General features: G+C 43.2%; 1 protein-coding gene across 2 annotated transcripts in view; it reads right to left on the bottom strand.

Moving 5' to 3' along the window:
* Nucleotides 1–12,500, bottom strand: part of ABCA1 (ATP binding cassette subfamily A member 1) — a 146,677-nt gene that overhangs the window by 54,138 nt on the left and 80,039 nt on the right. For both annotated transcript variants that reach the window (XM_023202438.2, XM_023202430.2), the window contains exons 8-11: nucleotides 9,791–9,883; nucleotides 4,591–4,831; nucleotides 2,067–2,206; nucleotides 1,617–1,733 (exon numbers count right to left, since the gene is read on the bottom strand). In XM_023202438.2, coding sequence (XP_023058206.2) covers nucleotides 1,617–1,733; nucleotides 2,067–2,206; nucleotides 4,591–4,831; nucleotides 9,791–9,883 — 591 coding nt within the window. The remainder of the gene's footprint in view (nucleotides 1–1,616; nucleotides 1,734–2,066; nucleotides 2,207–4,590; nucleotides 4,832–9,790; nucleotides 9,884–12,500) is intronic.

The following is a 12,500-nucleotide window of genomic DNA, read 5'->3' as shown; positions in this document are numbered from 1 at the left end:
TACCCTCCTCCACTGCAGACCCCAGTAGCCATTGGCCTACTGGACATCCCTACCATTCATCCATCCAGAAATCAAGACTGGCTTTGATGCCTCCCTGTCTTTCACTGTTCCACAACTAAGCAATCACCAGGCCTCACTTCTTGCTTTATGCCTTGGCCACTTGGAGAACCTCCTCCCTGGTCTCTGCCTTTATTCTTCCCTCATCCTTCAATTCATCCACCCCATCAGAGTAATGTATCTACATGTCCCCTTGCCTGGTCCCCTAGAGCTTAAAGTAAAGGTCCTCAGCTTGACACACAAGTCCCTCCAAGGCATGCCCATGCCTTTCTCTCCAGCCCCAGCTCCCTCATTTCCAAGCGCACACACTTGATTTTCCCAGCTAGACTCCTAATGAATGCCACTGCCATGTTTACAAGGGTCTTGTCCTCTAAGAACCGGGAACTTGTGAACAGTTGGCGCATCTAAGGCAAGCTCTCAATTTTAGACTAGGGAAGCATCTATTTGCCCACAAATCAAAACTCATTGAGTCACTTCACAGGGCCTCCTATCATCCTCTGAGAGCCAGACAAAGAGAAAAAGTCCAACTAGTAGAAATATGAATTCCAAGAAAAAGACCAGGGAGAAAAGGCCTGAACAACCACACTTAGGTCTACGGGACTAGACCATACAACCCTCCTTTAGTGGAGAGACCCACACTTGAATGGCATGAGCTATTACTATTAGTCAGAGTGAATCCATACAAATCATCGTTCATGCTTTTCTCAGCATAAAGGCCTTTGTTTTTAAAGGGACTTCCTCAGTAACCTGCCTCCCAGCAGATCAGGGAATAGTACTAAACTTCGGAAGTGTTCCCTCCAGGTAGGTACAGCCTCTAAAACCCAGCTGTCCTTAAAAGTCAATAAGGTTCAAAACAAAAAACCTGGCAAAATCCTCGCCTGCTTTTTAAGGGGAGCAGAGACAAAAGGAAGAGGCCTCCCTCACCATGGAAATAGGAAATAGTCAAATGAGTCTCAGACTCAGCCCAAGGCAGGAAGATGAGATTAAACAGCACTCAGGCTCAGGGAAGGGAGGCATTCTGTTCTTGCTCAGCCTGCTCCACATTTCAATCCAATTGTCTCTAGAGCACTTACCCCTTTCAAGTGGCTCTGAAGCATTAAGTGCATTTCCCCTCCACACAATAACAGCAGCTCATCATTCACACAGTGCCCTGAGAATGAGTCTCTCAGGCCAGTCTACATGTAACATGATGCTTTTGCTCCCACACCTTTTTCCAAAACCTACCAAGACATACGGAGGTAAAGAAGATGCTGTGGCTGGCTGAGAGGCCGCAGCCAAAAATGAAAATAGGGCCCTACAATTACCCAACTCTACTTCAAATAGCAGAAAACTGCTATTTGACCACGAGTGGCATGGATGCTGATATGCACAATATTTTCTCTGCACCATGGCCTGTACTTCTGGAGAGGTGGTGCCCTATGACTTTACCTATGCTCACTACATTCTCCCAGCTAGATAAACTGAAAGAATTTTCACCTCAGTCACACCTGGGAAAGTGACCAGAAACTCACCTCTCCAGTATCAAGCAGGCACATGTTAATAATAGGAGGGACACTCACCCGGACAAGGTCCATTTCTTGGCTGTTCTCCATGAAGGTCCAGATCTTGGGGCTGAGTTCCTCCCACATGCCTTCCAGATCATGGAACACAGCCAATTCCTGGAAGGTCTTGTTCACCTGGAGTCAGGTGGGGAGCCAGGGACCGCAGAAAAAGGAGGAGAAGCAGAGACAATGAGCGCTTTGGTTCCTCCCTGAAAAGACACCCCATCACAGCAGCCCTGTGCCAGTCCTCCCCCATCGCCAATAAATGCCTGCTTATAACTATGATTCTATATCCAGGACTGGGGAGCTGGCCCAGCTCTGGTCGGCATCAGACTTGAGGTTTTCACTCTGGGAATCCCAGAAGAGCCATAAAAATACTTAGTGCACACCTCTGAAGCTACCTTGAGTTTTTTGCCCCCAGTTCTGGGAAGATTCTGGGGAAGGAGTCTTGGGCTGCGGGTAGCTTACCTCAGCCATAACCTGCCTTGTGGCTGGAGTGTCAGGTGTATACAGGATCTTCCCAACAAGCAGAGGCTTCAGAGCTTTCCAAATAATGCGGGAAAGAGGACTAGATTCCAAATTCTTCATCAAATCATTGCAGTAAGGAGCTACAAAGAATAGGAGGGACAAATGCTCACATGCATGGTCATATACTGATAGAAACTTACAAGGGCTTTGGAGCCAGACAGTTCTGAGTTCAAATTCCAGCTCTACCACTAATAGTCATATAATAAGTAACTTATCTGACCCTCAGTTGGCTCCTCTGTAAAAGTAAAATTCATAACATCTATTTTGAGAGATGTGGAGAAGATTACCTCAGATTAAACTGAGATATTCTCTGTAAAGAATGCAGCTTGATAAATAATCAGAGCTCATTATAATATCAATGATGGATAACTCACAACTGAGCTGATCTGGAAAAATGTTTTCACAAAGCACAAGCCCTCACAACTCCAGATTCACACTCTCACGACAGCCTTGCCACTGTTCTCACTGACAACATGACCAATATTTAAACTAACTCTTGAGGGGCAACCACAAGGCTGACTTCAGCCCTCGGTTTTCAAACAAAAACCAAAATTTGGGGCAGGGCGCCATGGCTCACACCTGTTTCCCATAACTTTGGGAGGCCAAGGCGGGCAGATCACCTGAGGTTGGGAGTTCAAGACCAGCCTGACCAACATGGAGAAACCCTATCTCTACTAAAAATACAAAATTAGCTGGGCATGGTGGCACATGAGGCTGAGGCAGGAGAATCGCTTGAACCCGGGAGGCAGAGGTTGCGGTGAGCCGAGATCGTGCCACTGCACTCTAGCCTGAGCAACAAGAGCGAAACTCCGTCTCCAAAAAAAAAAAAAAAAAACCTCTTTGATTAACATAAACCAGTATATGTACACTTAACAAAAACCCAAATACAAAAGTTGTAACAGGCAAATGGGTTTGATTATCCAGCAGGATCCCTGATTTTTAAAAATTCATTCTAAGTTTTTCAGGGTTTTTTTAGATACTAAGTGTCCTCTATATGCTGGAAAGATAATAGAATTTTTTTTTTTTTTTTTTCTTAATGAGGCTGTCCTCACAATTATGTCTGTCATGGAAATGAAGGCTTCCTTGGGTCAACTCGCAAGCTGGGGGACAGGAGAAGATGGGATTTCATTAAAGCTGCCTACAATCCCATCCTCTTAGGGCTTGTAAAGCAATTTGCGAATGTCTGGAGCGCTTTACTCCAGAGAAGAAAAGGTTTTTGTGTTACAAAACCCACCTCACTCAATGTCTGAAAGACACACCTGTGGTTGGAAATGGAGAAAGGTTCACCTGCATCAAGTTTTCAAGGAAAAGGATGCCACTGCCTAAAACTGTAACACTGGATCCCTGCTGCCACCAGGCATATGGCACACGTGCCCACAAAAGTGCTTAAGCGTGGGGAGTGGATATGGAGATACAAGGTTCTTTAACACTGCCTTGCAGCTAAGAATGAGAAACAAAGAGCAGATCAAATGTCTGACTGTGAGAACACACACAACACCACTAACAGTTATTTTAGAGAGCACAGATCCAGACAGATTTGGGCTTGAATCCTGGCTCTTGTGGATTAACTCTGATGTGGCTCTGACCAAGGCACTTAACCTCTCTGAGCCTATGAAGTGTGGGGTTAAAGAATCTTCCCTACAGGGTTATCACGAAGGTAAAATGAGATAACTTAGAATGCATAGTGCATAAGAAATTCTACTTAAATGTTTTTTTGTTGTTGTTGTTGCTATTATCATTACTGTTATTTCTTTTTATGTTATTATAAAGCTTATCTTGATGGTAATATTAAAACCAGTATATCATCCTTTTTAAAAATGTTCTTCCAGCTTTTTTGAGTGATAACTGACAAATAAAAATTGTATGTATTTAAGGTATACAATGTGATGTTTTCTGTATACACTGTGAAAGGATCACCACAATCAAGCTGTTAATAAATCTATCACCTCATAGTTACCTTTTTTGTGTAGTCTGAACACTTCAGATCTACTCTCTTAGCAAATTTCAAGTATACCATACAGTGTTACTAACGATAGTCATCACAATGTACATCAGATCTCAGGAACTTATTCATCATGTGAAACTGACACTTTGTACACCTTATATATATTCCATATATAAGTGAGATCTTGCAGGATTTCTCCCTCTGCCATTATCTCATTCTTGACTACTCTGGAAGCCACCTTTCTACATCCCCCAGAAAACCAGGAGGCTGGCTGTCAATCATTCATTCCATTGATAAACACTACTGTGCACCTGAGAAGTGCCAGGCTGCATTCAGAGTAGTGGGGACAGGTAGCTCATCAAGAGAAGCCTCTCTCCTCCAGGAGGAGCTCAGTCTGGTGGGTAAATGGTCATGTAGACATGTAACACTGCTACAAAGGGAGGAGACGACACAGGCCAAGGCCAGAACTAAGGTAGGGATGGGGTTGGGGACAGGTCTGGGGTCTGCACAGACACTCACTTGTAGAGTTGTCGTAGAAGGTTTCAGCATCTTCCTCAGTGCCATTGCCTCCAAAGAGGGCTTTGTAGTTATTGTCCTCATACCAGTTGAGAGACTTGATCTTCAGCCCCCCTCCCTCGGGATGCCCGCAGACAATACGAGACACAGCCTGGTAGATTTGGGTAGAAGAGCTGGAGCTGTTCACGTTGGTCAGAAACATCACCTCCTGTCGCATGTCACTCCAGCTTCTCATGCTGAACAGCTGGCATCAGGGATGGGGAGAAAAACGCGGGTAGGGGAAGGGAGAAAAGGGCAGTGCAAGAGTTTGGGACGAGAAGAGAAAGAAACATCTTATTTTCTTGACCTGTCAAAAGCCATGTCCCAGAACATATTTTGTCAGATGTCATCTCAAAGCCTTGGCATGAGCTTGCCAGAATCTGGCTACCCAATCTGTGGTCCAGGGACAAGCAGCATCAGCATTACTGGAGACACCACTGTTGAAACACAGATTCTACGACCCCTCCGCCGACCTGCAGAATTCAAATCTACAGCGCCACAAGATGCCCAGGTGATTCCTATGCTCACTAAAGTTTGAGAAGCACAGCCTGGAGTTAGTGAAGCCCCTGGAGCTGGGCTTTGTTTCACTGGGATTATCTTCCAGTTTATAGATGAGAATGCTATCTCTGAACAGCTACATGTGAGTGTTGTTGAGCCTATCAGGAACTGCTCTCAGCCTCGATAACTGACTCACTTCTAAAATTCCTCGAACTCCAGTGTGGAAATTGAGTAGCCCTGTCCCCCTTGGGAGAAAAGGTGCTGTATGTGAAGTTCCCTATCTCAGTCTCAGTAAAGTGTCAGGCAATGGAAAAGCATAAGGTGAAAAACTCGAGTCTAGGCCGGGCGCGGTGGCTCACACCTGTAATCCCAGCACTTTGGGAGGCTGAAGAGGGTAAATCACCTGAGGTCAGGAGTTCAAGACCAGCCCGGCCAACATGGCAAAACCTCCTCTCTACTAAAAATACAAAAATTAGCTGGGCGTGGTGGCATGTGCTTGTAATCCCAGCTACTAGGAAGACTGAGGCAGGAGAATCACTTGAATCCAGGAGGCAGATGATGCAGTGAGCAGAGCGCCACTGCACTCCAGCTTGGGTGGCAACAGCAAGACTCCGTCTCAAAAAAAAGAAAGAAAGAAAAAAAAAAAAGAAAAACTCGAGTCTGAACCCTAGCTATGTCCCTCGTCAGCTTACAGTCTTTGAAAGGTCACACCATGTCTCTGAGTGCTCAACTTCTCCATCTTTCATGGAGCTCGCTGAGACACAACTTGGCTTGGTTTTGGTAGACTTGGGGAGCAGTAGATGCTTATACTATGGTCTGGACACTGCCCTCTATTCATCATCAAGACAAGAAAGCTAAAACAGTGTGTGGTGAGACATAAATCCTATGCCACACATGAGGGTGCCCTGCAGAGAACAGCTGCAACAGGGTGAGTCAGAAACCCCAGGCAGCCAGGGGTGCGTCTGACTGCCACTCAACAAACATCAATGAGCCAGGCGGCGGCGCTCTGTCTTACATACAAATGTATTCCGGCACTTTGTGGAGTTCTCGGCCCCAATGCTATTATGAAATATTTATAGAGCACTTTGTATTTCCAAACATTTCACAATAAATCATTAATAAATCCCTGCATTCCTTGAAATGTCACTGCATGTTCACACCGCCTGGGAAGACTGAGCTATAGAGCACAGAGGGGAGGTGCCACGAGGCCCTGCACCCAGCCCCAAAGCTCTATCTGCCTAGCTTTTGACCTCACAGCCTGCTGGTTCCTGTAAGTGGCGTGGTCCAGCACTCTCTAGGTCCTAAGCTTTGCCTTCTGCCTCCCGATGGGAACTAGGCTCTCCAGAGGTGGGTCAGAGGCCACAAGGATTTTTTTTTTCTCCAGAGAGGGTGCATCTAGCACACTCCACAAGAACCCAATTAGGTGAGGTGGACGGCTTTTCCCAACTTTATCTCTTCATAACCTGTAACAGCCCTAGAGATTTTTAAACCATAGTGAGTCAAAGCACTCACTTCTTTCCAAAGGCAGCCTCACCACCATCCCACCACTCCCCAATCAAAAAAACAAATTTCTTCCCACATAAAGCCAGCAAATCTTTCTAAAGAAGCACCACAAATTACTGAGTTATTCCAAACTATTGGCTCTTCCCAACACCCGTTTTAGGGGCAAACTCTTACTCTTTCTCCTACACCTCAGCTCACACTCCAGTCTTTATCTGGGAAGTGCTCCCTGACTCTCAGGGCAAAGTCTTACTCTTTCTCCTACACCTCAGCTCACACTCCAGACTTTATCTGGGAAGGGCTCCCTGACTCTCAGGGAGGAATGGCTCTTCATCCTTTAGCCCACAGATGATGGTGGTGTTTGAACATCATCAGTTGAGTGAATGAATGAAACTGACTTACTGCTTTCTCAATCCAGCACAGTGTCCTTTGTCCTCCCGTTCCCCCATCCCAGTCTCTTCTCAATCCAACAACCAGAGTGCAAACAGTCTAAACTCTAGATCACACCATGTCCCCCTCCCTCAACCCTCCACTGGATTCCCATCTCACCCAGCAGGAATCCAAAGTCTTGCCAAGCCTGTATGGCACTCACCTCCTCCTGCTCTGAGCTCCTCTCCTCCCCGCACCACTTGCTTACTTTCCCTGGTCCTTAAACACATTCCTTAGGCATGCTCTAGCATCAATGTCTTTGTATCTGCCATTCTTGCTGCTTGGAGTTTCCTTCCCTCTCCACAGACATGCTGTCATCTCCTATCAGGTTCAACTGTCACAAGAGGGCTTCCCTAATCACCCTCTTTAAAATAGCACCTTCTCATGCTCTATCCCCCTTACCCTGCTTTTTCTTCACTGCATATATCCCTCCTGTGGCATTGTACACTGACCTGTTTGTTTCTGTCTCTCACTCCATATGTGCCCCAAGAGAGCAGAGAAGTTAGCGTGTTCACTGCTAAGTCCCCAACACCTAGCAATGCCAGGCAGCTGGTCAGTGCTGGGTGGACATCTGAGATGCTGCCTCCCTGCCCTCCCAGATGTGAAACTCATGTCAGCTTTCATTCATCTTATTCCCCAAGTCCTCATTTCCTCCCAATTTCCAGGTTCTGCTAGTGCATATTTTCTTTCTTGGAAGGGTCTCCTTTCTATTCCAGTTGCTACTGGAGTTTTTCATGAAGCAGGCAACAACACAGGCTTTGGAATCCAACAATTCTGAGTTCGAATCCCAGTTCTGTCAATTAACTCACTGGGTGACTGGAAAAGTTGCCTAACTTTTCTGAGCCTTGCTGCCATCTGCAAAACGGACACAATGGGACCCACTCAGGTTTGTCATGTGGAGTATACAAGGAAATAGGTGACACTGGCTGAACCAAGGCAGCTCCTCAGAAGACATTCACTCCCTTTTTCTTTTCCTTTCAAGGGTTGTGCTTTGGTCAAAATTATCAAATTTCCACACACTGACTGGATGCACAAGGGCATTTACTGATCTTCTCCCATTTGTCTCACGGAAATAGCAAGTTAGACAATGAGTAACTTGTGATCAAAGGGACTTGGAGGTGTTCTATTGAAAGAAGCAGATGGTCCTTGCTTGTCCTGGACCAGGAGCAAGCAGCGCACAAGAAGCAGCTGCCAAGAAAAATGTATATTGTTCACTTGGAGAGTCTCCAGCACATCAGCAATGAGGACATCACCTGTTTCCAAGTTTTTTTTTTTAATGCCAGAAAAAAAAAAAAAAAACAAACAGGGCCAGTGATGAAGTGAAAACAGCTGTAACCAAACCCTGAGTTTAGTGGCATCCTCCCCCATTACAGCCTCTGCTTTGCTTTCTCTAAGGCCAGAAATGAACAAGGGACAGAGGGCTGGGAGGGCATCTGCAGAGCAAGGCAAGGCATATCAATGTCAGCTAACAGGGTCCTAGAGAAATAGCTACAGACTTGCAAAACAGTTTATCCTTCTCATTCTCCCTCTGGAAAAACCCTAGTTGGTCCAGCTTCTCTACCTAGTAAAAAAGGTCATAAGCCTTCATAACCAGGGTAACAAATGGCAAGCTGAAAGAAGGCTTCTCCTCTGGAAAGGGAACCCAAAAGTCAAACCTCTTCAGTCAGAAACACGTGAGCAGAATTCAAAGAAAGAAAATAGAACAGGACAGGAAGAAATACACTAACAGGTCAATAGTGTTTAATCTCAGCATTTTTGGTATTTTCCAAGTATTCTGCATTTTCCACAATGAACAGGCAATATTCTCATTGTTAGAAAACATAAAGTTCATTTTGATATTTGGAAACATGATGCAAGCACCAAAAAATGGGTAGGTTAGATACAAACACCAAAAAAGGAAAAAATGAATGAGAGAAACAGCTAAAAATAAGGGTGGACCAAGTCTGAGACAATTTCCCCACAAATTATTATTTTCCAATGTCCTATAAGTTAAAGTCTGTATTGTTTGTGACCACTGCCCCCTGGCTCAGCTTCTCATGCAGGGGGACACCAGACAGTTCCTCGCTTCCAAGTCTAATTTGAAACAAGGCTGGGAGTCAGAAAAGTGGAGTGTGCACTGACTGGGAGTCAGAGCTAACTGCTTTTACAAGTGCCTACAGGCCCTCTGATCCTAGGACAGAGATTACTCTGATATATTTGTTGACATGGGGACCTAAAAGGCAAACTCAACTTAATGTTCATTAAGAGATCATATTCCCACAGTTGAACCTCAGAAGCCAGATGCCTACAAGGGAAAGGGCTGAAATAGGGGTACCACGTTATTCCTGTTAGTTAGCAAGCACATGTGTTGGTAAAATGATTGGCCTTGCTACTGAAGAAGCAATATGAAGAAGTTGCTGGTCAGACAAAAGCAGTGCATGGGCGGTGACAGAGATAATTCTCCTCTTTACAAATGTATGATTACCTAGGGGCAAAGAGAAAAAAGGGAGAAGGGGCTAAACTAAATATCCAGCTGTTAGCCACTAACTAATTAGCTCTGAGACATCTATGAGTTTTGGTTGCTTCATTTCTAAAATAAGGAAATCAAAACATTATTTTTTACATCACTTATACTTCGAAAATTGATATTACATCCCATGCGACATTCAAATCCAAAGGACCTCTTGCCAAACTCAGGAATGAAAAAAAATGAAACAGCGAACGGTCTGCTTTCTGGTATTGGAAAGACACAACTTACCTCCTGGGCCAGAGTCCCAAGACTATGCAGCAATGTTTTTGTGGCTTCCGCCAGCTCCTTGCTCGGGAGGGGAGATGTAGAGTTTAGTCCTCTCTGTAATGAGAAAGAAAACTTTGTTTTTGAGTTCAAATGTAAACCTAAAATCTCTATTGGAAATAAACAAGTGAATTAAAACTGTTCACAATCTTGAGTTTAACAAACAAGAAACCGACTCCTAACCAAAACTAGACACTACAATTATTTCTAACTCTAAGTTTGCATTTTGTTTATTTTCAAACTCAATGTTTGATTAATGGTTTTAAATGAAGCAGGAATATTGTACTTAAAACTAGTTAATATGTAATAGATAAAAAGGATCTCATGTGGGCTGGGGGGATGTGTCCAATACAACTCTGACCGCAAATTCCCAAATCTGTCTGAGTCCACAAGATAGGTAATATAGGAATGGCTTTGAGAAACAAGTTAATGATGGCTCACAAGAAAGGAAGAAAATATAAAGTTTAAAGCTGTCAAAAATAGGGAAAGATGGAATTCTGTCACTCTGTTCAAGTCTAACACTGGAAATTTAACGTAGAACACTTAGTTTTACATCGAGTTTTAGTCAAATCTTTGTATGTACCAATTCATATATTTAATTGCTGTTATATGTCACCTAACTGCATAGCAGATATAGGACAATAATTCATTAGAACAGGGAAAAGATAAATTAGGGCAGAAAGCATAAGCTAAAGAAAAAAAAGAACAATAATTTACAAATTATGAAGTCAGAATTGCTATAGCTGAGGAGCCTCAAGTTGGGTTCTGAGTGTTCAGGCTTCCAAAGAGAAAAAAACATGAGTCAGTTTCATCATTCTTATTTGTCAAGTAGGAAAAACGTATCCAGGGAAAATCCACCTTTCTTGATGTTTCTATGAGCATTGTTTTATTCAATATCATATCAGACATCTCTGAAGTTTAGAGAAGGTTGGGCTATTTTGACATTTGTAGTATCAGAGACTGTTGTGAAATTATAATGTAGACTACACAAGAAAATGTCTAGAAGTGGCTGGGACTCACTATCTCTTGACAAATAGCAGCCTGGGATGTTTTCTTTTAAAGAGAACTCCAAATGCAGAAGGGATTGAGTATCATTCTGATCATCACAATATGCAAGCATAATCCTGAATGTGCATTTCTGAGAAAACCTGCCTAAAGGTTCTATGAAAGAACTTGTCCAGCTGATTCATCTCTTCTGGAACGGGTTCTTCACCAGAGTCCCAGTATTCCCATATTCACAGTCCTCAAAGGGACCCACGTGATCTCCCTTAAATGCCAGACTCATGTAGACCTCTGTGATACACAGAGGTGTTCATGATTGTTCCTTCCATAGAAAGTAATTCATGAGCAAAAAACAGGTGAGGTGTTTTGTTTCTACTTTCTCTCTTTGGGTTCACTTCATAACTAAAGGTTAACACACTAGAAGCCGAACCTACGGAGAATATGCCTGAAAAACTATTACAAACACAAACTGAGAGATCTTAATTGAAAGCCATAGGAGGTAAAGTGTTTTTGTGTTTAACATTAGGCCTACAAGATGACAGATGTTCAAGATTGTATAGCAAAAACAAAACAAACCCAGGACAAAACAAGAAATGCCCAATTGACGTACTGTAAATTTAAGTAAAAACAAAATGTGGTAGTTAATCCACTTCTTTTATAAAGACTGAATGGAGATAAGATTCTTAGGATTCTTGTCACTCACTCTCCTCTGCTACCCTGTGCCCCAATTCTCCAGTCATGGGAACCTGGGGTAGCTATAGAACCCTGGGCAAATGACTCAAATTTCCCATCCTTCCATTTTCTCAACTATACAGCAAAGTTTAAAATGCTGTGCACATATCACAGAGTTTTTATGAGCACTAAAACTAGAGGATATGTACAAAGCCCCTCGCACAGTGCCTGGTGCATGGTAAGTGCTCACAATTGTCAACAATGTCATCTCCTGCCTTTTTCTTCCCTTGCATGAAAGTTTACTGCCAAAACTGGAGGGCTTTTGTCTGCAAACAGGGTTTTCAAGTTCTTAAAAAGACAAAAATCCTTTCTCTGTTTCTCGGCAAGGTCTTGAACTTTTTCTTCTATTGAAATGTCCTTCCTCCGCTAGGCAGAGACTACAACTACCATCACACAGCACATCAGCCACACTCCAATGTGCTGTCTCTAATAGTATAATTACTCCTCACCGCAAGGTGAAGACATCCTCATCCTAATTCCTGAAGGCTTGGGATAAAATGCCTTTCTCCCCTTCTAACCCTTTTCTTTTTCTGAGCATTTGCCAAACTGCAAAATAAAAGATAATACTAAATGGATGAAATATACATGATATGCATAATAGGTTGTGTATAGATATACTATATGTATTCATGTATGTATTTATGTATAGGCTTATATGTATAGACATATATACACACATATATCTTACACATATTAACTGACCTCAAAGTTGACATTTAAGTTGAAAAACCTGAAGGAAAACTCATTCCCTATGATAGGTATGTGTATGCTTATATGTGCACACACACAGACATACACATTTTTATCTTAATGTATATTCATTATGCACCTTCTCTTTAAAGCAGGTGATGTTTTTACAGCAGTGGTATAGCTTCCCTTGTAATTAAATTTAATTATCCAAAAGAAGTGACTTTATTTAAAAAAATATATTAACTAAAAA

The sequence above is a fragment of the Piliocolobus tephrosceles genome, chromosome 14 (genome assembly GCF_002776525.5).
Source record: "Piliocolobus tephrosceles isolate RC106 chromosome 14, ASM277652v3, whole genome shotgun sequence".
NCBI lineage: Eukaryota > Metazoa > Chordata > Mammalia > Primates > Cercopithecidae > Piliocolobus > Piliocolobus tephrosceles.
Note: the sequence above shows the minus strand (reverse complement) of the source record. Positions and strands in the feature narration are given on the sequence as shown.